This window comes from Lipophrys pholis, assembly GCF_963383615.2.
Source record: "Lipophrys pholis genome assembly, chromosome: 19".
In the NCBI taxonomy this organism is placed as follows: Eukaryota; Metazoa; Chordata; class Actinopteri; order Blenniiformes; family Blenniidae; genus Lipophrys; species Lipophrys pholis.
Window position 1 is genome coordinate 2,406,784 of NC_137647.1, and position 27,731 is coordinate 2,434,514.

Below are 27,731 nucleotides of genomic sequence, written 5' to 3' on the forward strand. Positions count from 1 at the left end.
GTGGCGCCCCCAGCTGGTCGAATATTGGCTTTTCCCACTTTGACGTCAACTTGCTGCTTCATCTCACGGAAAAACCGAAAAACATCAAAAAGTCCCGTGTAGGAAGTGAGTGAGTTAAAGTAATCTCAGCTGAAATGGAGATTCACTTCATTTGCTCATCATTTGATTGTTTTCTTTGGGAGGATAATTACAAATCTTGGGTGAAAATTTGATGTTTTTCCTGGAAAAAGATATTTGATGTCTGATATTTATTTGTGTCATGTTTTTTTTTTTTTTTCCTTCTTTCTTCCACCAATTTTAGGAATATCAGAATAATAAAGCCTTATAAAGTTTCACAACTTTTAAACAGTGGCCAATTTTCAGCAAAAAACATGTTAAAAACATAATTTTGTAGTTTTTGTTTTAATTTTTATGTTCGCTAAAATCATTTTTGGGGTGTATAAATCAGATGAAATTCTAATTCAGCTGAAATTGAGCAGATTTAAATGCACTTTTAAAGGATTTATTCTCGCTGTATCAATATGCATTTTATAGATGTCACAGGTTACAATTTGTTGGTTTTTCCTCAGGATTTTATCCTATGACAGTTTTTTTGTGTGATTTTTTTCACAAATCTGAGAAATGGTAATAAAAGAATTTGCGAGTTCACAGCAGGAAGGGATTATCGGTAGATTTGGCGCCCCCTGTGGCGGGTTGGAAACACTGCAGACAGTTGTGGGGCAGTGGTCAAAGATGGCAGTGTTGGTTTGTTTTTAAGAGTCGGACAACAGGAACTCATCATCGCAAAAAAGAAAAAGAAAAGTGGCCGCCTTCGCTGAACGTATCAAAACATGTAGAAATGAACGACGCAGGACTTATTTACATAAAGTGGTTTCTAAAGCACCGCTAGCCGAAGTGGAAGCTCCACGGCCGCCGCCGCCACCGCTCACGTCCCGACGCTGTTAAGCGCAACGTGTTGTCGCCACCTCAGCGTTGCCACGGAGACGGACACGGCTTCACGAGTACGAGAGGTGCGAGCCGTTGGAGATGTGAGAGGTGACGGAGGTGCTCCGGCTCAGGCCCCCGTCGCTACCCCCCGCCGCCGCCCGGACCCCCGGACGCCGTCCTCCTCAGTGGCTGGGGGCTATTCCTGAGGGCCATGAGGGCGGGGCCTCGGACGCTCAGGCCGCCGCCACCGTACCCGCCCTGAGAGGACGAGGACGAGGAGGAGGAGGGAGGCGAGGACGAGGACAGGGAGATCGGGGGAGGCGGTGGCGGCGGGGGCAGCAGAGCCAATGACTGGGCGGAGGCGTGGGAGGGGAGGTGGTGGCTCTGGACGTGATGGGAGTAATGGCCACCGCCGCCTCCCCCAACCCACTCGCGGGCCCGCAAGTCGTGGGCGTCGCGGTACAGCTGCGGCGTGCTCTGGTGGTGCTGGTAGTGCTGGGGGAGGTAGTGCTGCTGGTGGTGGTGGTGGTGGTGGGAGGAGGAAGAGGAGGAGGAAGAAGAGGACGAGTGGGCTCGGCCAGCCTTGCTCGGCTCGCCGTCCCGGCCGAGGGCGTGCGAGGACGAGATGGACTCGGCGCGGCCGAAGCCGCCGCCGTGGTTCTGGCCGCGCCAGGAGGGCGTGGCCACAGAGTTCTGCACGCTGTGGCTCCAGTGGCTGCCGGAGCGCGGGACGGGCCGTGACGGCCAGCCCCCGGAGCCCGAGGACGGACTGGGGGTCGGGTAGCCCTGGTTGAAGGCCTCGGCCGGGATGCCGCTCAGCGCCATGTTACTGAAGCCCAGGCGCATGCTCTCGGAGTCGAAGGCCTCGATCTCGTGGGCCTGACGCTCCAGGAGGGTCCGGATCCGCTCGCTGCGCTCGTTCTGCAGGGACAGCATCTCCTCCTCGATCTGAGACACACAAAGCCGGTCAGTCGGACAGGAAATGACCCGTTTACCACTTCCTGTTCACAGTCAGAGATGACAGGGTTTCACCTCACATCCACACAGAATCTCCCGAAGGAAGAAATAAGAAAATCATTAGAAAGCAGTTCATCCTGAAGTTACCCGGATAAGAGAAAACTCAGTGTCATAGTTCAGGCTTGGCCTTCAGTCATCATCTATTTATGCTCCACTGGTTGCAAAACACTTTAGTTTTTTCCATCTAGAGCAGAGAATTCATCTTGATTTAGTCAAATTTGTGGATTCGCTTCTGTCAGTCTGCAGCTGTGGCTCCATACGTAGTTTACCACCATCCAGTATGGAGGGAATGAATAACGCAATGTAAAGCGTCTTTGACTGTCCAGAGGAGCAATATATAAACCCGAGATCATGTTATGTGTCTTTAACTCTCGGGAGTTGAGTGCAGAAGAGGGTGAAAGGGTGCAAACGATGTGTGCTCATGGCGGAACCCACCCTCTGCTCCAGCAGCGCCCGGCGGATGGAGACCCGCTGCTCCAGGTCTTTGATCTCACGCTCATGCTGGCTGTCGGTGTGGATCTTGATCTTGCTCTGGTAGGCGTTGAGCAGCTCCAGCTCCTGCTGCAGCTGCATCCTCAGCACCTGATACTCCGCCTCCTGCGTCTCGTCCAGCCGCAACTGAAGCATCAGACAGGAAGCACGTCAAGCCGCATCACCGCCACTACTCACCGACTAATAAGAACACACTGAAGGTACAAGTTACGTCTCGTAAAAAAAACAAACAAAAAAAAAAACCTCTTAAGTTACTTCACTTGTTTTTGCAGGTAAAAACAAAACTTGACTACTTACTTATTAAAGTTCCTTACAATGTTCTGTGGTGATTAATGGTGGAACGTCTGTATTAATGTGGTGTTGCATGGCAACACCCAATAAAAAAGCTGTCAGAAGATGTTCGTGGAGGAAGATGCTCCATAATCTGATGTTCGTGGAGGAAGATGCTCTATAATCCGATGTTAGAAGAGGAAGGTGCTCATGGGAAAAGAAGCTAACTGCTAAACAAGCATGCTAAAGCTCATCAAAGCTACTATGGACACATGTTAAAGCTGATGTTCTTTAAAGTGGAACGTGTTTCATGCTGTGAGGAGGACTGGGTTGGTTCAGGGTACTTGAGGCTCCTCCAGTATACTACTGGTGGTAGGAGCTCCCTCTAGTGGTATGTGGGGGCAAGTCATAAATATATATTTTTCTTAAATAAAATTTGAAAATTTATAAAATGATCAAAATAGATAAAATAGATAATAAACTGAGTGAATTGTGAACCGCCACTACTGTGTATTCAGGTCAGCCATAATGGTAGAACTTTTAGAGTTTCACACTAAAAAGTTGGAGAACCACTGTGATACTGAGGAAAGTCGGCTTTTCTCAGGTGTGTTTGGGATCTCAGCTGTGTGTGTGCGTGGTGTCTCAGGTGTGTGTGGACTCGTGCCTTGCTCACAGCCTGGGTGGACAGCATGTCGTTGATGGAGTGGTCGTACTGCTCAGCCAGGATGGCCAGCTTGCGCGTTTGCTCCTCCTTGAGGCGTTTGAGCACCGCCTTGTGGTCGGACTTGGGAGTGCTCTCCAGCAGGTGGTTCCTCAGAGCTTTGTACTGCCGGGTCTGGATCTTGCAGGTCTCCTGGAACTGCCGCTTCACCTGCAGCTCTTTGGACTGAAACAAGCGAAGCAGATGCACTCAGACTCGGGGTTTTAAGAGGCAGAATCAGCGTAGGAAAGCGGCTCCTCCTACCTTCAGGCTCTTGGGCTGCTGCCGGACCTCCACGGTGTGTTTCTGCCGCAGCTCCTGCTCGCGCCGCTTGTTGTACTCCATCTGGTTGGTGAGCTCGGTCTGGTGCTGCGTGCGGATCAGCTCGGCCCGCGTCCGCTGCACCGAGCCCAGCTGCCTGAACTCCAGCTCCTGGGTGGACTCGTGGTGCCGCAGCAGCATGGCGCACTCCAGGTCTTTCTGCGTCTGCTTCTTGTTCAGGTCCTGGACAGGAGAGACGGCGTCAGATCAAATATGGCGGCGCGTCGGGAGTAACGGGGCTCCGATGCGGTGGGTCCCACCTCCCGCAGCAGGTCCTGCTCCAGGTTGTGGCGAGCCAGCAGCATCTTCCTCTTGTACTGCCGGCACTGCAGCTCGTAGTACTGGCGCTGCCGCCGCAGCAGGCCGGCCTCCTCCTCCGCCTGCATCTGCTGCAGACACTCCTTCTGGCGGATCAGCCACTCCTGCTTCTCCCTCTTCGGGGTGGACTGGTTCTCATGCAGCTCCTGCTCCATTCAGGACGACAGAACATCAACACACTGTCAGCGTCAATCTGGGAAGGTTGTCAACCAAACCTCCTTTTTAATCCCCTCAATAATGAAACATGAAGAAACTAAACAAAAACACTGACTGTGCTATTTGGTTGTAAACATGTATGACCACTAGGGGGCACCATTACGGTCCACTGAGAACAGAAGAAGAAATGGGGTTTGTCTCCAGCTAAGAGACTGAAGTGTCCAGACGTTCTCCAGAGAGCAGGAGCAGAACAGACGGGTTCTATAAGAACTGGGCTCCTGTTTGTTTACAGTTCAGGAGAGAAAATATAAATATACGTTCAGTTTGAGCCAAACGGCTAAAGAAGCTAGCAGGAGGACGTTCTGGAGGTTCTGCAATTAAACACTGAAACAAGCAAGTTCCTATAGTAACCTCCTCCTCCTCCCCACCCCCCAACCCCCCCACCTCTTTCAGCTGATCCTTGCGTTGGCGATATTGCCGTTTCTGGGACTCCAGCAGGCTGGTGAGTTCTTTCTTCTGTTGGCCCAGGATGTGCTGCTGGAACTTCTTCTCCTCGGCCAGAGCTGCTTTGGTCTGTGGGACGATGAAGTGGAGTTACAGGAGGGTTTCCACTGCAGCAGTGGAGTTACAGGAGGGTTTCCACTGCAGCAGTGGCGTTACAGGAGGGGTTCCACTGCAGCAGTGGCGTTACAGGAGGGGTTCCACTGCAGCAGGTGAAAGAAGGAAGGAGCGTCTCCTCACCTCCTTCTCCAGGATGGCCTGGTGCTTCTTGGCCAGCTTGTCGGCCTCCGTGGAGAAGCTGGTCCTCTGGTTCTCCAGCTCTTTGTCCAGCTTCAGCTGGTGCTCGTCCATCTCGGCCTTCAGCCTGTTCTCCAGCCCCATCAGCTGCTTCTGGTGCTGCCGCCTCATGCGCTTGTAGCCGGACATCTGCTCTCGCAGCGCCGAGCCCTGCTCATGCTCCTGGATTTGACGGGTCACCTGACAGGGGGGCGGAGCAACAGTAGGTTTTCTTTTTTTGCAAACGCAATCATGCACGTTGTATCCTCTAGAACAAAAAACTGTAAAATCCGAGGCAGCCGGCAGTTCTCACCAAAGAGGCGGTGCGGATGGTGGCGAAGTGGTCGCGGTTGCGATAATACGCTCTCCGGCGTCCGGCCGATGGAGCCTGGGGTTGGTCCATCTCCGGCTGGTAGGGGTCATCGTAGATGTTGTCCTGACCCTGAGGAAGAAGCTTCATGAATTCAACCGCTTATGAAGAGTTGAAAACAACCTGACGACGGAGAGCAGACGTCTGCAACAGGAACCTCTGAGGCCACAAGTGGCGACTTCAGCCCTGCTCCCCCAAGCTTTCAGGAAATTAAAGGGAACGTAAACATTTTGTTTTTAATCTTCATTTGATTTACATGCCACACTGGATTTTCAGAAATAGTCTAATAGTCTAAACTCCACAGCTGGACTGGCTAGAAAAGGATCAAATCCTTTCAAACATGCAGGTACTATAAATATCAAAGATGCATTGAAATGGCTAAAGTGGGTAAAAAACCCATTAATAAATTATATATATATATATTATATTATATATATATATTCTTTGTGATTTGTAATGACAAAGATGTAAAGGGGTAGGATTAAAAATGGTATTCTTTTCAGGAGTGTCTCTTGTTTTTGTTCCTTCCATTTGTTTATCTTAATTTTTTGCACATGTTTGGAAATAAATAAAATGAAAAAGAAAAAAAAAGAAAAATCACACAAAAAAGCCTAGGAAAGCTGAAAATGTAATAAAAGATATTTACATTCCAGACGTGTTTTTCTTCATCCCACATTATTTGTAATAATTCATGTTTTGTGGCTCCAGACAAATCGAATGTTTGGAAAATGGCAGAAAAGCTATTTTGGTCGTGAAGGATGCTGAACGGCGGCGGTTGGCGTGTACCGTGGGTCTGTGGATGATGGAGCTGTTGGAGGTGACCGTGTGCTCGCCCTCCTGCATCATGGCCATCTCGCCGCCGCTGTCGTCGGAGGCGTCGGCGAGGCTGTTGACCGAGCTGCTGTGGGAGCTGGCCGAGATGGACATGCTGGGCACCGACTGGGAGCTCTCCATGCTGTTCACCGTGCCGGTCTGCAGCAGGTACTGCTCCGCCTCCTGACACACACACACACACACACAAACGTCTGTGTTTCCCTAAACCTCTGCACAGTAATTTAGATACGGTAACACCAGTGAAGAGTAAAATATGTGGAGTGACTTGTGGTTCAGAATGTGTTTTACTTCATTGAACACTGAAATGCTTCTTGAGATCTCGTTTTGAATGCATTTTATGAGAGATTTCAAATTTATTTTATCATCAATTATAACACCAAGAACCTCTTCCCTCATCCTAATCTTTGTGGTGACTGACTTCCTCTTCATCCTCCTATTTCTCTTCTCTCCTCCACTCCCTGGTTCCCCGCGTCCTCCCATCAACCGCCTCTTCCTCCTCCTCCTCACCTCCTCATCGTCTCCTCCTTCAGGCGCGGGGCCGTTCTGCTGCGTCTCCTGGAACAGGATCTTCTTCATCTTGCGGTACTGCAGGTTGTCCAGCTCCCTCACCGCGTCCTTGGTCCGTGCGATGAGGTCCATGACGACGGTCAGCGGACGCTCGCGGCACAGGAAGCGATGCTGCGTGACGAGAAGGAGGAAGATGAAGGAGGGGGAAACCGCCAGACGAGGGCGCCGCTGGAGATGCTCACATTCAGAAGCACGTCGGAGGTCGGCCGGTCCTGAGGAATCTTCTGCAGGCAGGAGTCCACGAAGTTACGGAAGGAATCGGACCTGCACAGTAAAGAGTTTAGTCATTTCCTCTTCATCTGATGTTCTTGAACTTCAGGCAGCAGCTCAGATTCATCATCGCTCATCAGAGTGAGCGGAAGAAAAAAACTATTTGAGATGCTAAACAAAAATAATCTGAGAAGATGTGCTGCAGACAGAACGAAGAGAAAGCAGAGTATTATTGGACTTCCATGTTCTACAGATGTTCCACAGATGTTCCACAGATGTTGGCGGTTTAATCTCAGAGCCATGGAGGCTCAGGTCTCCTCACCAGTGGTTGGACTGGAGGATAGGACTCTCGTTCTGAGCGATGTGGTATAAGGCACTCATAGCATTCATGTTGAACAGCGGGGGTTTTCTCTCGGCTGTGGACGAAGCAGACAAACAAAACGGCGTCACACACTCGGTCCGTCACGGCGCCACACGACGAGCAGGCGGACTGGTCCTCACCCAGCTCGATGGAGGTGATACCCAGAGACCAGACGTCCACCTTCCCGTCGTACTGACCCTCGTCCATGGCCAAGATCACCTCTGGAGCCATCCTGGGAAAGAGAGAGGTGGAGAACGTAGGTGACGCACTGGAGACCAGCTTGGCCAACATACAGGATTTATTAGTCCCCGTCACCTCAGTATTTTTAGGCTCGGACAGATTAAAAGTTAAGCCAAATTAAAGCTAAAGACTCCACGCTGGTAAAATGACTCCTAACGAGCCAAATTGTTCTGTAAATTACATTAAAAAAAAAAAGAAAAGAAGAAAAGCAGAAATCGCAGCGGCTATAAAAGTAAACATTTCAATCTGTTCCTCCCAGAAATCTGAACCTTTAAAAGGAACACTGTAAAATATATGTCTGTAACACGATCCTTGTGCATTAGGTGCAGCAGTGAGTCGGTGTACTCGCCAGCTGACTTTAGATCAAATGACACGGTTTAGCTTTAAAATGCTTATGGCACCACATCAGGGCTAATCGATTATTAATTGATTTATCAAATTTGTAGCTCAAAACAATTTTGATTCAGCAAACTCAAGTCAGTCATTTTTAAGTGCATTGAGAAAAAATGAATAAAAAATCGAATCAAACTCGAATTAAATTTTAATTTTTTTTTCATTTAGGCCAAATCGCACAGCCCTACACCACATTCCATGTTAATTTGATTATTTTCACCATAAAAAAAATAACAGTGAAAGGCAAAATTGCCTTCATCGGAGGCTCACTGGAATGTTGACACATTCACCCTTTTTAGAATTTTGCACTGTTGAAAATCAAACGCTGCGTGAATAACGCTTTCTCTCGGCTCCTGAATGGAATGCAACGTTTTGATATTGTCGTGGTTCTACTTACAATACGTCTACATAGACATATTTGTTGTAGATCTCTACTAGAATGTGTATCGTATAGACTCGAGTTTCTACACATATAGTGAACAATCTACTAGAATATGTCTATGCTGTAGACGCGTTCCAGCAGACATTCAATATGCGGGACAGATTGACGACAGCGTTCATTTATCATCAGTCCCTCATTCCTTCATCGGCAGGAATCCAGCGCTCACCAGTACGGCGTCCCCACGAAGGAGTTGGCTGGAGCCACGATGGAGGCGGAGCCAAAGTCGCCCAGTTTCACCTGACCAGGCTCCGTCAGCAGGATGTTTCCTGCTTTCACATCCCTGCAGGGCGAAAATCACAGGTTTCAAAATCAGCTGGTGAGTTACTGTTGCACTTTAACCACGATCACGGAGACGTCCCTAAGTCCATCCGTTAATCAATCCATTCATCCACACACCCGTCTATCAGTTAATGTTCAAAATAAACAAATTCAATTCAAACACATCCACCCAGAAAGAAGCTTTTCATTTTACCTGTGTATCATGTTGTGAGAGTGAAGGTATGCGAGTCCCAGCAGTGCACCATGGGTAATAGCAGCTATTTCCACTTCCTGTAGCGGCTTCTTGTGAACTATACAAAAAAAATTTAAATAAAAAAAATTCCCAGAAAAAAACGCGAGTTACAAACAGTAACAAAAATAAAATAAACTATAGATGGGAATAAATGACGAACAAACCTTCAAGGAGGTCTGAGGCTGAGCCGAGGCAGTATTCCATCACCAACTGAGACACACACACAGACACACACACACACACAGTCACATACACACGCACAGTCACATACACACACACACACACCTGACTTCAGAGAAAATTATATTTCACATGCACAAATTGATTTTCTGTAAAGATCCAGGAGAATACAGCAGGATTTATGTGAACTTCCCTCTGACTTGGTCACGAGTTACATCCTGGTTTCACATCCTGCTATGAAGTATTTGAGCTTTATGACTAAAGGCCCTTCAGACTCCAATAAGAACAAGAAGAAAGGTTCGGCTGCGCTGCGACGTCGGCCGGCTGCAGAAAAACATGCTTGCTCAGCAGGACAGTTCACACTCCGAGAAGAAGCTGTCGCACTTGCAGGCCACGCCCCCTCATGACAGGCCACAGATCTATGAAGCGGTGTTTTAACTTATCAACGGTACAGCTTCAAATATTTCTGGCTTCAAATGTTTTCAGAAATACATTTAACTGAACGGTTTCTGTAATAAAAGAGAAAGTTTGTGTCTGCGCCGCCATGTTGGTCCGGTTTTAAGTGCAGGAGCTGAGTGATGCATTCAGGGGCATCACGTGACTCCGCCCTCCGACATGTTAACGAGCTGCGGCGCTCACACAGCAGCAACGCAGGATCAAACATGATTAAAATATGACGGATACAGTCATTAGAGAGCTGGAATGTGTGTTTCAGCAGTGCCAAACTAAATTTCATCGGCCAGAGGGAGCAGGCCGAAGAAAATGACGTCATTTTGTTTGGCAAGTCCCCGGAGTGCCAAACTTTCTTCTTGTTCTCATGGAGGATGAATCGGCCTGAAGCACTGCTGAGACTCTGCTCCAGCTCTCTCAGGTTCATACCCATGCTGTGTGCTCCTTCAGGTAGCAGCCTCGGTACTCGATAGTGTTTGGATGACGGAGCTTCTGCAGGAACTTCACCTCTTTGATGATGTCTTGCCATTTCTGCGTGACGGACGAGGAAGGTCACACTTTTGTTAATGTGCCACAAGGGAGAGTTCAGAGGAATAAGACAGGTAACAGTAGAATATTATGACACACACACACACACACACACACACACACACACACACACACACACACACACACACACACACACACACACACACACACACGCACACACACAGAGTTTAATTATGCATGCAAGTCCTGTATCAATTGTGCCATTGATCCCCATCAACCCTCTTTGAATGTTTCCTGGAAATAAGCAGAAGAATATATTGATTAGTTACCTCGTTTGTCTGTTTGCCGCTGTACGACATCTTCTTGATGGCCACCACCTCATTGCTGCACACGTCTCGGGCCTGTCAGACCGGGACACGAAGCAAACACAGTTACTTGTAACTGATGCTGGTTAACGTCAACTCCACACACTGGGAGCATCCGCAAGCTGATGGAGGTTAGGCCTCGTTCACACTGCAGGGAAAAGAGACCCAATTCTGATAAAATACTCACAAGTGACTCACATCCGACCTGTTTTGTGGCTGTGTGAAAGCGTCAATTCAGATTTTTTCACACCAGACCCCCACCTTTCTACACGCGACGACTCCGTCGTCGCCGTGTGACTGACGTCACGGAGAAGCGCCGGAGGAAGCGGCTCCGCCAAAATGTTAAAAGCTGTGACTCTTTTTTTCTTCATTCTCCTCCTCCTTTCCCTCGTCATGTTGTCCAGAGTTTGTCGGCTCGTTTTTAACAACTACTTGAAAATGAATCTACAGGCTGCCCAGCATTGCCAGATACGGCGGCTATCCCCCAATTGGGGAGCCAAATCTCGTACTTTAAACTTTGTTTACTTTGTGCATTTGTTTGTTCATGGCGTGTTCAATATCACGTATTTAATAGTTTTAGGGTTTTCATATGATTCCTACACAGGCTGAGATTTGGGCTGGTTTTTATTGAGGTGTGTAGGTTTTACATTGTTTGGGCTGAAAACAGTGAGTCACATCTGGCAACCCTGGTTGCTGACCCAGCGTGCCATGTGTAAGCGTCCTCTGTTCTTATGCAGCAGGCTCGGGTTCGTCTCCTGGTCAAGGAAAACGTGTCCAGATTTCACGGGGGGTTTCGTTGTACTAGTGCAGTTTGCCAGTACTTTCATTATGAAATGAGGACAAGGTCACACGAAGGACGTGTCGGTAAAAAGACTGAGCCCCGGTCTGAACTCACTCTCAATCAAACTGAGACGAGTCTCTGTAGTACTCACAAAGTACACCGCTCCAAAGCTGCCATGGCCGATCTCACGGAGGTCCGCAAACAGCTTCTCCGGATCGTCTTTGCAGAAAAGATCAGCCACATCGGGGTCCTTCAGATTGCCCGCCCGTGCATTTGAGGGCATGGCCAGGGCCTGGAGATCAGGAGAGGGCATGAGTCAGTACAAGCACTGGGGTTAAAGGTCTGTGGTGTGTCACAACACCCATTTTCACACATCAACATCAGACATGCAATATGTGTTCATGGATTGTTACTTTCCCTTATAAGGTCCTGGGTGGGGGTGGGGGGGGGGTCACCGCCTGAAACTCTACCGTTTGATACCTCGGTTCATCCTCGATTCACTGACCAGTTAACAGCGGTTTCATGAGCGTAACAAAGAACATATTTACGGAGTAACACCACCGTGATGCGGGTGGCATGGTGGAGACAGTGGTTAGCCCCATTACCCGACAGCAGGAAGCCATTGTTTCAACTCCAGGCTGGGGGCCTTTCTGTGGAGTTTGCATGTTCTCAAAGAGCCTGCGGGCGTCCTTCTGCTCAAAAACCATGCTTGTTATATAACAACGAGCCTCAAACATGTAATAAAGTAGTCGTAAACTGGCTTCAAACATGTCATAAACTAAATTGTCTGTAGGTGGGAATGTATGTGTGTGTGTGTAAGTACAGCATAGTGTTGATATGCATTATTAGCATGTTATAAACATTCAGTATTCTGTGGCTCAGGGTACCGTTGTCATGTAAACAGGCCCTGCTCTCCTTTGTGTACAGATTCGTACAGTACACCTGATGTATTGACAGAACTGCTGCATGTTGGTTGACAAGCGAGAGCTTGCCTTGTTTGAGAGAGATGCGTTTCCACTTCAGTCGGGCAGAAAACCATCTGATTAATGTGTTAAACATGCTGGAAAATACATTCTGGAGTGACCCACTTCTAAATGGGGCTCATCAGACTTCCACCATCACAGACTCTCACTAAAACACTGTGCAGGACTACAACCGCCCGTCTGCCCCAGCTCATCTCCGAGGGGCAGGAAGCAGCCGACATGTGGAAAGATGAACACAGTCGCAGACACTAGAGAAACAAGATGGCAACTGGCTTTTTCTTTGAGATCAAAGTGAAGAGATGTGAATAATTAAACAGTTTCGGTGACGTCAGATACGTTGATGACGTGCCATGCAGTTTTCTAGACAGCATTTGTTACAGTCAGCAGGAAAAGTGGCCAAAATGCGAGGCTGAATTAAAAACATTGGCTTATAAATGAAGAAAATAACATACAAATGTGACAGAATGTTAATGAAGAGCCGTGTTCAAATCCCTGTTGTGGCTGGAAGGGCACACAGTGTGAAAGCCAAATCTTCAACGCAAGTTGTGATGGAGTAAAGACAAGTTAAAGTGGCAAAAAAACAAAGGTGTTTTATTGTAAACACCTTTTCATTTACACAATCCTCAATAATTCGAGGACGCCCTGCTCAAGCGGTGCTCATGTCAATGTCCAACACCCATTTAAATGACTTGTAATTGCTAGTTTCAAGGTTACAAGAAGAATTCCAGATAAAGGGTTTTATGTGAATCTGATGTGTTTAATTGCCCCGTTCGCATCGGTACAACATGCAGCTTAGACTTGGCGGACCAGGCGCTCTTCCTGCCATAATATCATACCTTAACCCAGTGTGTCACCAGTCAACTAAAGGTTTGGAGGGCACGTGTTCAATACGAAAGCAGGTGAAACACACTGATTGTAAGTGCAGCCTTGAAACGGGGCCACGTTCACCCTGCAGTTCCACTGTCGAATCTATAACGCAGTGAATTGAACGACAGATTTAAACAGACCACTGGAAATGACAGTGACGCAGTTTGGTTCTATTCAACATGAAAAGACATCCTGCTGCATCATTTCTTGTACTTTTCTGACGAACAGCAAGCAGAAGCAGCAACACGTGGCTGGAAACCAACTTCAACATGTGAAAAGCAAGCCTCAGATATAAAGGATAAATGGAAAAAAAAAAAAAGAGGAAACAAGAGTGGTATGAAATGAGTGTGTCATTGTTGCTGAATGGTCACAGGATCCACCTCAGAGCTGCAAACAGACGCTGCTTATAAGATTCAGACAAAAACATCAGAACAGCTCTAATTTGACCTTCACATATGTGACTGTAATGAAGCAGACAAAGTTAAAGCTCAACATTAAACTGAAATGTCTGAACACTTGAAATCACTCAGGAACACAGGGTGTGAGTTACTTGTCCAAGCCAGGAGTCATACACTTCCAAAATAGCCTCAAACATGTCATAAACTAGCCTCAAACATGTTATAAACTAGCATCAAACATGTCATAAAGTAGCATCAAACATGTCATAAAGTAGCCTCAAACATGTCATAAACTAGCCTCAAACATGTCATAAAGTAGCATCAAACATGTCATAAACTAGCCTCAAACATGTCATAAACTAGCATCAAACATGTCATAAACTAGCCTCAAACATGTCATAAAGTAGCATCAAACATGTCATAAACTAGCATCAAACATGTCATAAACTAGCCTCAAACATGTCATAAAGTAGCATCAAACATGTCATAAACTAGCATCAAACATGTCATAAACTAGCCTCAAACATGTCATAAAGTAGCATCAAACATGTCATAAAGTAGCATCAAACATGTCATAAACTAGCCTCAAACATGTCATAAACTAGCATCAAACATGTCATAAAGTAGCATCAAACATGTCATAAACTAGCCTCAAACATGTCATAAACTAGCATCAAACATGTCATAAACTAGCCTCAAACATGTCATAAAGTAGCATCAAACATGTCATAAACTAGCCTCAAACATGTCATAAACTAGCCTCAAACATGTCATAAAGTAGCATCAAACATGTCATAAAGTAGCATCAAACATGTCATAAACTAGCCTCAAACATGTCATAAAGTAGCATCAAACATGTCATAAACTAGCCTCAAACATGTCATAAAGTAGCACCAAACATGTCATAAACTAGCCTCAAACATGTTATAAACTAGCCTCAAACATGTTATAAACTAGCATCAAACATGTCATAAACTAGCCTCAAACATGTTATAAACTAGCATCAAACATGTCATGAACTAGCCTCAAACATGTCATAAACTAGCTCAACATATGTAAGAAACTAACCACTTTAATATGGTGAAATATCATTAGATTTGCCTAAAAAAACACAATACAAAATAACTAATTTCTTATGAACAATTCAAGGCTTGTTGCAGGACACCTGCACTGCCCAACAAGCACATGCCGATGCAAACATATACTTCATTAAAACTTAAAAGGTGCATTGAACTTATTTTTGAAAGTTAGTTATTGAAATGTGTCTATGGGGCAGCTGCCCTGTGTATATGTATTTGGAGAGGTGTTGCGTTCCAAGCTGGCAACTTGAATTTCCTTTGAGAATCAATGAAGTAAAGTGTTTTGGGGGAAATTACCATTGAAAGTATCTGTGGTTCTAAACTTTTGCCTTTTTAGCTCGGTTGGTAGAGCGGTCGTCTCCCAATCGGAAGGTTGCAGGTTCAATTCCCATCTCTGCCTGCCTACATGTCGAAGTGGCATGTAACAGTGAAATAAGCTATATAAGTAAATCAGTATTATGAACATAATGAGTGGAGATTTATCAGCACAACAAAAAGCCGTTTCTGACCTACATTACAAATGAGAAGGATAATTATACTCCGCGAACATGCATTATACTCCCAAACATACATCTCCAACAGTAGAAAACCATTCAATAAGAGCTGCGATCATTCTGCTCATCTTAAGATAACATGGTGGCAAGATTTAAGGTTTGTGTTGGATGATATAACAATACTACTACTAATACTAATAACAACATAAAGAAGAATAAATACAATCACAACTGCTAACGACCAGCTAACTGTTAGCCTGTAAACCAATAAAACTGTGCTTATAACATTGTTATTACACCACAGTGAAATGTGGTGACACTAAATGAGGTGTTTATAGTGACATTTAAAATGGCAGTTTTGTCTGAGGTGACTTAACGTTCAGTTCTACTTGCTTAACGCCAGAAAGGCATAAACAGTAGCGGGTCACCATTAATGGCTGTTTTCTCTAAAATCTACCTCATGAATCACTTCAGACCAAGGAGCCCTGAAAACCAGAATTCCAGCCCGAAAACACAAAGACCACCGGGCTCCCCGAACCCGAGTTTAAGCCTCTGTGGAGAAGATATGAACGGCGAAGATACTACTGGAGTGAACCCGCTACGAGCCCGGGTTGGCCGGGGCTGGTTGTGGCTCTAACCCGCTGCCAGTAGGACTCACCAGTAGAACTCACCGGGGTTATTGTGGCTCTAACCCACCCCCAGTAGGACCCACCAGTAGGACTCACCAGTAGAAATACCAGTAGGACTCACCAGTAGGACTACAAGTAGGACTCTCCAGTAGCACTCACCAGTAGGACACACCAGTAGGACACACCAGTAGCACTCACCAGTAGGAGTACCAGTAGGAGTACCAGTAGGACTCACCAGTAGGACTACCAGTAGGTCTCACCAGTAGAACTACCAGTAGGTCTCACCAGTAGGACTACCAGTAGGTCTCACCAGTAGGAGTACCAGTAGGACTCACCAGTAGAACTACCAGTAGGTCTCACCAGTAGGAGTACCAGTAGGACTCACCAGTAGAAGTACCAGTAGGACTACCAGTAGGACTCACCAGTAGAAGTACCAGTAGGACTCACCAGTAGGACTACCAGTAGGACTCACCAGTAGAAGTACCAGTAGGACTCACCAGTAGGACTACCAGTAGAAGTACCAGTAGGACTACCAGTAGGAGTACCAGTAGGACTCACCAGGGTTTTGGCTCCGCTCAGGAACGAAAAACAACCGTTAGCAGCCGGGCTAGCAGCTAGCAGCCAGTCCGAGTCCTCATCGTCGCCGGGTCGGAAGAAAATCAACACGGCGTGTGGCCCATCGCCACCGCGTCCCCTCCTGGATCCACAGCTGAAGACGGGAACTCTGTCCCGGATTCCCGGGCCGGCCCAGCGAGCTCCGAGGGAAACTTTTCGCCGCCTCTCGGTCTCTGTGCTGCTCGTCTGAGCTAACGGGCTAGCTTAGCCGGGCTAGCCGGGAGAAGGTAAACGTTGACTGGGGCGGTTCTGCCACCGGTTCTGCGGGGTGTGGCTGCCGGTTCTCCGGTGTATAATGTCCCGAAGCACACGCCGAAAGCTGGAGCTAACAGCTGCGCCCCATCCCGGAGCTTTAAAGTCGCCTGTTCCTTCGTTTTTGTTCTGGCTAAAAGACAAGATGGCTCAGCCTGACGGAGACCGGACACCGAGCTGCGCCGCTTCCTGCGGACTGCTCCTCCCGTCCCGACGTCCCGGCAACGACCCGGGCTGAGCCCCACATCCTGTTCACAGCCCCGGCGACCAGACTGGACCTCACGGTACAACTCTAGAACAACCATCGGTCATACCAGATATACTGTAAGAACTCGGTATCACAAGGTGAATGTTTAGAGCGCCATTCAAACATGGCAATTTCACATAAAGAAATAATGATTAAAAAAAAACATTAAAAAAATTAAACAAGCAATAGATATTCTTATTTTACTTATTTTAATATTTTACTGAGTCTTTTTCATAACCACTGGGTCCACTTTGGAAACCAACCATAGATCCTTAGAATCAACTTTACCCAGCGCTTTCCAAATTTAATTTAATTTAATTTAATTTAATTTAATTTAATTTAATTTAATTTAATTTATTTTTTGTTGATATTATTGTTTGGGTGATTTGGGACGCCAAATACCTTACGTATAAGGTATTTCGGAGTTCCTTCCCGAACAACCCATTCACTAAAAATCATGTTCAAATTGGTTTTAAAAGTGTAATTGCATATTATGATTACAAAAATTAAAGACATAGAATTTATAGTTTATTTAATTATTCTAATTGGGAAATTTCACATTCTCAACCCACATGTTGTATATAGACAATGCAAATTGTTACAGTTAAATGATTGCACCAGCTTGGTTTTGTACAAAAACGCCTTGGTTTTCTTTATTCTGTATTTTTAAGTAAACGGTTGCATATAAATGTGTTTTTGACATATCTGTGCTTTGGTTTGTACATGAACTGATTGGATTTGCTTTCTAAGTTGTGAAAATGTTTCATTACACGTTTGTGGCCCTCAATATAAAATAAATATCTTTTTCCCACTCCAGTTTTGTATTTTTGTTTTTGCAGTTTTATGGTCCAGTGTCTTCATCCAGTATGTTGAAATTAGTGAATAATTGTAGAATCACATCGGTGAGGTTGTGGTGGAAAAAGAGACCCCAAGCGTTAAACAGTCATTAATGTTGAAACAAAACAGGGAACAGTGGTGAACTTTCCCAGGAGTGGCCGGCCGACCAATATTACCCCAAGAGCGCAGCGGCGACTCATCCAAGAGGTGACAAAAGACCCACAACAACGTGTAAAGAACTGCAGGCATCACTTGCCCCAGCTAAGGTCAGAGTTCATGACTCCACCAGGACAAAGAGACGGGGCAGAAATGAATTCTGCTGTCTACCAATATGTCCTGAAGGAGAACGTCCGGCCATCTGTTCCTGACCTCAAGCTGAAGAGAACTTGGGTTCTACAGCAGGACAATGATCCATAACACAGCAGCAAGTCCACCTCTGAATGGCTAAAGAAAAACAAAAAGAAGACCTTGGCGTGGCCTAGGTAAAGTCCTGACCTCCGTCCTGTTGAGATGCTGTGGCAGGACCTTAAAAAGGCGCTTCATGCTGGAAAACCCTCCAATGTGGCTGAATTACAACAATTCTACAAAGAGGAGTGGAACAACATTCCTCCACAGTGTTGGAAAAGACGCATTGCAAGTTATAACAAACGCTTGATTGCAGTAGTTGCTGCTGAGTGTTGCCCAACTAGTTATTAGGTTTAGGGGGCAAACACTTTTTCACACCACTGTATTTCCTTTTGGTCACGTTCCCATTTGTTTATCAAAAAGAGTATTTAAAAAAGAGATTAACATTTCATTAAGCTATTCCCCTGGTGCCGGCAGAGAATGCCTGTGTGGTGAGCAAGGCCATGGTAAGAACCGTGTATCTTCACCTGCGTTACCAGCACCTTTAATCACCAAAGCCCACGTGACGTGTACAAGCTCAGTGAACTACTCCCCCCAGTGGTCAAAAATAATAACACACAAGATTAAATAAACCATAAACTAAAGTGGGATTAAAATGGCTCCTACACTCACTATATGGGAATTTATGTAATAAAACTGACAGTAAGTTACTTTGGAAACTCTCATCTCACTCTTATCGTTGCATACTTTTTATTTATTTATTTATTTATTTTACTGTCCCCTGCCTCTGACTTCTCTGTGCTCGATGCTCATGAATCTAGAATCGGTTGACCATCAATACCTCTCACTCATGGATTACTGTAAGCCCATGCCACCTAGAACTGCTGACACACTCACTTCTTTTAAATCAGGACCGAAAACATTCTTATTTGCACAGGCTTTCAAATAAACAATAAATTTAACTTACTTTACTAAATGTATCTTCATCCAACTCTTACCTTATTTAATCTGCTTTTTAAATCGCCTGACCTGACCACAGCCACTGACTGACTCTGGCCAGAGAGTTTATTCCAAATTTAATACACAGGTTTTGCTCTTTGTACCGAACAAAAGAATTAAGACAGTTTTACTCTTTGTACTTAACTACAGAAACTAAATTCCAATGATTAATTACGGGGTGTTATTTTCCTTGTACCCCTACGAAGGAAGGGGAGCAGAGACTGACTGGAGTCCCAGAAAGGTTATATTTATTTCATTTCTTTTTAAAGCTTTCATTTCTTTGTTTTATTAAAATATTTATTTCATTTCTTTTTAAAGCTTTCATTTATTTGTTTTATTAAAACATTTCTTTCATTTCTTTTTAAAGCTTTCATTTATTTGTTTTATTAAAACATTTCTTTCATTTCTTTGTAATGCTTTCATTTATTTGTTTTATTAAAACATTTCTTTCATTTCTTTTTAGAGCACTGGGACTTGCCCTGCGTTTGAATTGCGTTCTATAAATAAGTTTGCCTCGCCTTTCTGATACGCCAGAAATGATCTCGATCGGTGATGTGATTATTCTGCACTGTCAACGGTGCATTTATATATTTAGTTCTCTTATAAACATTTTTATAAACTTTTATACTTAAAAAAAAAAATAGGTTTTTTCCTTTTCTGTTGTTTTTTTTTTTGTTTGTATGTTTTGCTGTGGTTTTTCATTTTGCCTGTTTGGCTGTCCGCTGGTCTGTCTGGCAACTGAAAACAAAAACAAAAATGTGTAATACATATAATGTACAAATGTCAAGAACTTTGAATAAAGATTAATTTAAAAAAGCAGCAAACAGAGGACTAAAGAGGGTTTTGGTGGATTTCACTGTGAGTTGCATCGTGGGTAATCGTCAAAGACGGCATGATGCCGAAACCGCTCCTATTTCACTTTGTACATTAAAACTTGTTCAGGCTTAAAAAAATAAAAATAAAGTTTCAAACAAATGAAGCATGATGAGTTTCCTCTGAGCAGCCTGCATGTGTGTCTGAGGCGTAACCGTGACAACAGCTTTCCTTTCATTTAAGATGATTTACTCTTTCAAACAACACAATTATGAGACAACTTCGGGGACGTCTTTTAGTGTCACTAAGGCCTGCAGATGGTTCATCCCCCTCCCCCCATTGCAGTGAGGACTGAACTGAGTGGGTCTATTCCTTCGATTGGTTGTTTCGTTGAGTTCATCCAACTAAACAACACAACATTTGGAACAAGAAGTTCCAAGCGGTTTGAATGAACGGCGCAGAACAAAAGGGACAAACCCCAAAGAAAAACCGCCGTTCAATGCTCATAGAGCCCAAAGAAAAGAAAGATGAAATTCCACAAACAAAGACGAACTCATAAACTGAGGCAGGTTTAAATCAGGAGAGGGCGTAACATGTCAGGGTGTTGGCTCAACGGCGACACGGGAGGGTTGACAAAGGAATGAATCACGATGTGACGGTGATGCTATTCAGGCGCATTAGAAAAACAAAACTCGCATTGACGCGTTAAGAAAAAGCTTCCGGGCAAAGTAAGGTCGGACGTGACAACTCCCACGAGGCAATGGAATAATTTCTCATACCTACGAGGTGAATCAGACTGACGGCATGTTAAAAACAACATTTAAATGTAACGTCAGACATTCCTGTCATGTTCCACATGTTAAAACTGATTGCGTAACCGTGATTCCAAATTTCACTGGAAACTTGAGAAAAGTCTTAAAGTTGACAGAACAGACTGGATCAGGGGCTTTTAAAAGAAGTTCCTTTCTTGGCTGTTTTACTGTCGTGTCCTCACTTTGTCATCAATTCATGAATCTGTGTGTGTGTGTGTGTGTGTGTGTGTGTGTTGGTGGGGGTCCAGCCCAGAGGTGGGTGTGTCTCCCTGCAGGTGTGTCTCCTCGCAGGTAATCAGGTACACTGCTGCTCCTCGGCGCTCACACAGCTGAAGAGGATGTCCACCATGGAGGAGAAACTGCTGCTGCTGCTGCTCGTCACACTCACAGGTCAGTGACACACAAGCAATTATTAATTTTTTAAATTTTTTTATTGGAAGCAGTTTCACAGGTAACAATAAAATACACTCTTCAATTATTTCTTTTTTTTACAACCGGTGATTATTTCCACACACCCGTCTTTGTTCACGCATTACAAATACTGCAGTTAATTACATTTAATTACTATCTTAGGATACTTGTAATGTACTTTATAGGAGAGATAGTTTACTCATACCTGAGTATAATTTACTCCATATAATTTTTCAAAGTAGAGAAGCTCCAAGTAACAAAATTAATATATTATTCACATCACTGCAATAAAGCAGTATTTTTTGGATACCTGTAATTTAATGCGTATTCCTTTGAAGTTTGTACTTATACTATAATAAATAGAATTTACATCATATAATCTAGACAATTATTTTGAACAAATCTGGACTAAAAGTAACATTTACAAGTACTTGCATTCCTGTAATCAAATAGTATTTTTTTATTTTTTTTGAACTCATAATTATGTCATATTGAGTCTCTGTATTCTGCTTCATAACCTTTATAATTTTAAAAGTGAAAGAGAAAATTTACAAGTACTCTAATTACACTACTAAATCTGAGTATTATTAGGGTCTATGTTTTGTTTATGTAAAATTAATTCACATTTTAATTAATTAATGACACATTTATATATTTAATTCCAACTGTAATTAGTTAATGACACATTTAATTCATTATTTAATATTGTATTTATTTATTTAATTTTGACCCATTTAGACCATAAAATTATTAATTAAATAGTGAAATAATTATACATGCTTTTTGACATGAAATAAATCGGTATTTTAGTTAAGTAACGGCACATTTAATAACATATTTATACATTTTATTCCAATTTTAATTATTATTTACACATTTTATTAATTATTTATTGATTTAATGACACTTTTATATAATTAATTCCAATTTAAAAAAAATTATGACACATTTAATTCATTATTTATTGGGGTATTTATTTATTTAATTGTAGCACATTCAGTCCTTCATAGGTGTGAGGATAATTTATCATTTATTTATAATTCTATTTACTATCTTTCCTGTCAGTATGGCTACATAGAGTTTGTTGGTAAATATGTACATAAAGAGCTAGAGAGGTATTAATTTGAGGTGGAGAAGGGGGAGGAGCCAATAAGCTTTGCCTCGTCCTAATTTTCTTTATTTACTTCCTTATTTGTTTTTTTGTTAGTTTTTTTGCTCGCTTTGCTCTGTTATGGTTGTTCGTGTTTTTACTATATCTTTTGTTTTGTTGTTGTTCCCACATGTCCGAAATAAACTTTCCGAATGAAATATGGCTCAATCGCGCCCCCCTACATTGTTTTCACATTCGTAACGTCTACTGCATGACATTTTTGAAATGAGGGCCTCCGAGGGCGGTCTGTCATAGAGACCTGAAATCTGGCCAGTGATTTCATACCACAGGCCTTCCTGATGGAAACATTTTAAAATGTCACTCAAATCTCAAGGGGGCGTGGCCATGGCGCCTCAATGAAAATCTGATGGTTCTCCATAAAGTTCCACGTTCCAACATGTGTGAGGACCCGTCAACGCTGCCTACAGCTTTAAATCCTATCCGTACTTGTACTTTCATAAGTCTTTATTCCACATATGCAATGTAATGTACGTTTAAAAGCGGCGTTCATGTCACTGTAATCCTGTGTGAGTGTGGCGTTTCTCCAGGTTGGTTCAGATGTGTCTCACAGAAACACTCACATCCTGTCCGTCTCTCTCCCACAGGGATCGACGCGCAGCTCGATGGTGAGTTCTGTCTTTTCTTTGGTTAATCTGGTCTTTTTTTTTTGTTTTTTTTGTAAACATGGCCGTGGAGTTCGTCGTCTGATTTTCATCCAACACACAAAAGAGAACCTAAAAAAAAAAAGAAAAAAAAAAAAGAAAAGGCAGTGAATCCACATCTGATGGTGTAATGGTCGGGAAATCATCCATCACACACAACATGAGACCAAAGTTTTCCTTCATCTTTTGGGGGTTTAAACGTTTTCATCCTATAGCAATGGAGCTTTAAGGGCCAACTGCACCAACTGGAGCCCAAAGCTGTTTTGAAAGTAAAAAGTGAGCGACCACATTTAGGTTTAACGCCCACAAATGAAACACGTCAGTATTACATGATAGTCGACACTTTACTCAACTCAAAATGGAATAACCGCCTTAAACCATAGTTTACTTCTCTTTTTCTTCTCGCCGTTTTTTTTTTTTTTGGGGGGCGTACAACTCGTTCTGCAGCGTTGGGAGCACGTTCACAAAACAACATCAAAACGTGCAGAGAAATAAAAATAAACTGTAAACTGAAACTGTAAAACAAGTAATCCAGTCGAAGCAGATTGTAATCCCAACGCTCTTTCTGAACTGATCCTCCAGTGTGTGGCCAGGCACCGCTAAACACCCGGATCATAGGCGGCGAGGACGCTGCCCAGGGGGCGTGGCCATGGCAGGCCAACCTGCACTTCCAGAACAGGTCCTTCTGCGGAGGCTCTCTGATCAACAACCTGTGGCTGCTGAGCGCCGCCCACTGTTTCCCCGAGTGAGCTCCCGCCCCCCCCCACCCCCACCCGAGTTTCCACCCAGCGTCTCACCCTAACCCTGACGACCTCGTCTTTCAGGAACATCATCAACAACCAAGTGGACCTGATGATTTACCTCGGGCGTCAGACGCAGGAACCGCCCAACCCCAACGAGGTGTCGCGCAGCGCGTCGCAGATCATCATCCATCCCGGCTACAGCAGCGCCACGGGAGACAACGACGTGGCGCTGGTGCGGCTCTCCAGCTCCGTCACCTTCAGCAACTTCATCAAGCCCGTGTGCCTGGCGGGCACCGGCAGTGAGCTAGAGGTCGGGGTCTCCGCCTGGGTCACCGGCTGGGGAACCATAGACGTGGGAAGTGAGTGTCAGCAGGGCGTCTCCTTGTATCACAGGGGTCAAATACCAACAATGACCTTCATCAGTTTGCAAGGCAAGGCAAGGCAAGGCAAGGCAAGGCAAGGCAAGGCAAGGCAAGGCAAGGCAAGGCAAGGCAAGGCAAGGCAAATTTATTGATAGGACACCATTGATACACAAGGCAATTCACAGCGAACACAAAGAAATGAAAGAAATACATTCAAACAAATACTGGAGCTTTACCGTGAGCATAAATCCACCAGCGGACGACCAGGTGACCCTCCTGTGAGGCTCAAACTGCTTCATTCTTTTGTTAAGTTCAAAGAGCAAAACCCGGGTATTAATTACATGAAACCCAAGTATTAGTCTACCTTCTCTGCCACGTTTACGATTAAATCATAATCGTCACGAAAGTAAATCTCAGATATTTGGGTTTCCCACATACGGTCCACTTGTTGTCGACACAATTAAGAAAATGAGAAAGATTCTACCTCGGTGCTCATCATCCAGCCAGGACCAGACAGTTAGTGGCTTCTTAATAGCAGTAACACGTAAAGTTCCTCTAAAGGAACAAGCAGTGACTTTAGCAAAGTACTGTTGGGTAACTGGTACAAACACGTATGTTACCTCCAGTCGTCTCTTGTCTTCTTGTCTCGTTATTGAGGTGAGTGACAGAGTAACCATGACGATGTACGTTGTTCCTCTCAGGGCCGCTGCCGCCGCCTCAGAGGCTGCAGGAGGTGAACGTTCCCATCGTGTCCCAGCAAAGCTGTAATTCCTCCTACGGCTTCATCACCAACAACATGATCTGTGCCGGTGAGGCAGGGAAGGGCAGGTGTCGGGTGAGTCCATGAACACACACACACACACACACACACACACACACACACACACACACACACACACACACACACACACACACACACACACACACACACACACACACACACACACACTCACCCCCCATGTGAGAACCTGGGCTTGGTTCACTTGCAAACGAACTAGAACGAGATCCAGTTTACGTACAACATGAACACAAGAAGATCTTAGGGACAATCAGAGACTTTATATCAGGCGGGGGGGGGGGGGGGGGGGGGGGGGGGGGGGGACGTAGCGCGCAGTGCATTCTGGGTAGTGAACAAAGCTCACAGTGTGAATCTGAAGAAGCAGACGCAGAAAGAAAACGTTAGAAAACATCTCGCCAGCAGACGTGGAGTAGTGAGGAGGAAGTAGAGAAGAGGAAGTAGAGAGGAGGAAGTAGAGAGGAGGAAATGGAGAAGAGGAAGTAGAGAGGAAGAAGTAGAGAAGAGGAAATAGAGAATAGGAAGTAGAGAGGAAGAAGTAGAGAAGAGGAAGTAGAGAAGAGGAAGTAGAGAAGAGGAAGTAGAGAGGAGGAAATAGAGAAGAGGAAGTAGAGAAGAGGAAGTAGAGAGGAGGAAATAGAGAATAGGAAGTAGAGAGGAAGAAGTAGAGAAGAGGAAGTAGAGAGGAAGAAGTAGAGAAGAGGAAATAGAGAATAGGAAGTAGAGAGGAAGAAGTAGAGAAGAGGAAGTAGAGAAGAGGAAGTAGAGAGGAGGAAATAGAGAAGAGGAAGTAGAGAAGAGGAAGTAGAGAGGAGGAAATAGAGAATAGGAAGTAGAGAGGAAGAAGTAGAGAAGAGGAAGTAGAGAGGAGGAAGTAGAGAGGAGGAAATAGAGAAGAGGACGTAGAGAGGAGGAAATAGAGAAGAGGAAGTAGAGAGGAAGAAGTAGAGAGGAGGAAGTAGAGAAGAGGAAGTAGAGAGGAGGAAATAGAGAAGAAGAAGTAGAGAAGAGGAAGTAGAGAGGAGGAAATAGAGAATAGGAAGTAGAGAGGAAGAAGTAGAGAAGAGGAAGTAGAGAGGAGGAAGTAGAGAGGAGGAAATAGAGAAGAGGAAGTAGAGAGGAAGAAGTAGAGAGGAGGAAGTAGAGAGGAGGAAATAGAGAAGAGGAAGTAGAGAGGAAGAAGTAGAGAGGAGGAAGTAGAGAGGAAGAAGTAAAGAGGAGGAAGTAGAGAAGAGGAAGTAGAGAGGAGGAAGTAGAGAAGAGGAACTAGAGAGGAGGAAATAGAGAAGAGGAAGTAGAGAGGAAGAAGTAGAGAGGAGGAAGTAGAGAGGAAGAAGTAAAGAGGAGGAAGTAGAGAGGAAGAACAGATTTGATATCTGGTCTGAAGAATATACATCGCGGGTGCTCGTGGCTACCATTAGCCACGAGCAAATTAGCCCGTTTAGCCCCCACCGGCTAAAGGGGCGGGACTTCCTCTTTATGGCGGTAATGCAACTCTAAGGATGCAAACTGCTTTTAAACAGAGTAGAAGTAGAAGTAGAAGTAGAAGTAGAAGTAGAAGTAGAAGTAGAAGTACAAGTCATTTCGGGCGGTAGCAACTCCGAACCAGCAGCTGTTGCATTAGTGTGACGTTGTCCGGGTGCTTTGATCTGAAGGTGTGTGTGTGTGTGTGTGTGTGTGTGTGTGTGTGTGTGTGTGTGTGTGTGTGTGTGTGTGTGTGTGTGTGTGTGTGTGTGTGTGTGTGTGTGTTCAGGAGGACTCCGGTGGTCCGTTGGTGGTTAAAAACGAGTCTCTGTGGATCGAGTGCGGCGTGGTGAGCTTCGGCAGAGGCTGCGGCGAGTCTAAGCACCCCGGAGTCTACGCCCGAGTGTCGCAGTACGAGTCCTGGATCAGGGGCCACATCACCACCAACCCACCGGGCTTCATCGCCATCAGGATGGTCGTCAGGTCCTCCTCTTCCTCCATGCCCGGATCGCTTTGTGTCCTCGCCCTGACTCTTCCTCTGCTCCTCTTCCTCCAGCAGGACGTTTAGGCTTCATGCTGGGAGTCAATCTGATGCTTCAAATGGCAAAAATAAGATGTATTTTATTTAAAATACATCCAAATTTCTTTTTACCCAGAAAATGACAAAGAATTTCTGCTGCTGGAATGAAGCGATTTCACAATGTTCTCATTGCTTTTCCTGTAATTATTCATTTTAGACGCGGAATTCTCCCGCAAAGAACGACAATCAAGTAATTTTGGGCGTCTTTGAAAGACGAATGATGTTTATTTTTTAAAGATTTTTTTGTAATTATATTTAAAAAAAATTACTTGTGAAATTTTATTTTATCATGCCTTTCAAATAAATTGAAACCTTTCTGCGTTTAGCTTGAGCCTGCGGGTTGAAACTGTTACTCTAAAATCACTCCATAATTCAATGCGCATTCATAATCATAATTTATTAATTGTCAGTATTTATCACTGTGGGCCAGCCTCCGTGCTAAGCAATTTATCGCTGTGATGTACCAACATAACAACATGTGTACAAATTTGAGGTTATTATGGATGATGAATGTATTCAACCTTGAACTTTGTGTATTTATGAATAATTATATAATAACTGTGTATGAATAAATGGCATGTGGTTATTGACGATCATTATTTCCCTGTTTGTGTTCAATAAACTCTATATTTATACCTTGTGAAGCTTTATTGTCGAGCTGTAGGGTTTGTTCTAGAGGTGGAGCTCTTCATCATTAGTCAATGTCAGCCAATGTTAACTTCATTTAAGTACAGTGAGTTTATAAACCACGTTACAACGATCTTGGCTTTTTTTAGATTGAGAGAGCCCCCTAGTGGTGAAACATGACAGCTCTTTTAAACAGCGAGTGAACAGAGAGCACTTATTAATATAAGACTCTTTTATTAACATACTTGGAAACAAATACAAGCAGAAGCTTCATTTTAGAAAACGAAAGCGGTTTGGGGCTGGTTTACTGGAAATGACTCAGTCTGAGTTTAGAGAAAACCAAAGATAAATCAGGAATATTTTCAAACAACACATCAATTCATCCCTCAAAGCCT

General features: G+C 44.5%; 2 protein-coding genes across 2 annotated transcripts; one reads left to right on the forward strand and one right to left on the reverse strand.

Moving 5' to 3' along the window:
• Window positions 1-850: 850 nt before the first annotated feature.
• Window positions 851-16,679, reverse strand: taok2a (TAO kinase 2a). The gene is given in 21 exon segments (XM_080488683.1): window positions 851-1,079; window positions 1,081-1,875; window positions 2,380-2,562; window positions 3,380-3,592; window positions 3,671-3,910; window positions 3,988-4,191; window positions 4,646-4,774; window positions 4,943-5,179; window positions 5,292-5,420; window positions 6,135-6,344; window positions 6,690-6,860; window positions 6,932-7,013; window positions 7,282-7,375; window positions 7,461-7,552; window positions 8,562-8,675; window positions 8,868-8,964; window positions 9,071-9,116; window positions 9,966-10,067; window positions 10,355-10,426; window positions 11,323-11,463; window positions 16,180-16,679. Coding segments are annotated over 20 exon segments (3,426 nt in total). The 5' UTR covers window positions 11,455-11,463; window positions 16,180-16,679; the 3' UTR covers window positions 851-995.
• A 3,976-nt stretch (window positions 16,680-20,655) lies between these two features.
• On the forward strand, window positions 20,656-27,351 carry LOC308125045 (tryptase beta-2-like). The gene is made up of 6 exons (XM_080488520.1): window positions 20,656-20,931; window positions 22,708-22,728; window positions 23,347-23,509; window positions 23,589-23,866; window positions 24,571-24,704; window positions 26,419-27,351. Exons 1-6 carry the CDS (start codon window positions 20,880-20,882, stop codon window positions 26,695-26,697), a joined length of 927 nt encoding a protein of 308 aa, XP_080344646.1. The 5' UTR covers window positions 20,656-20,879; the 3' UTR covers window positions 26,698-27,351.
• The last annotated feature ends 380 nt before the right edge of the window (window positions 27,352-27,731 follow it).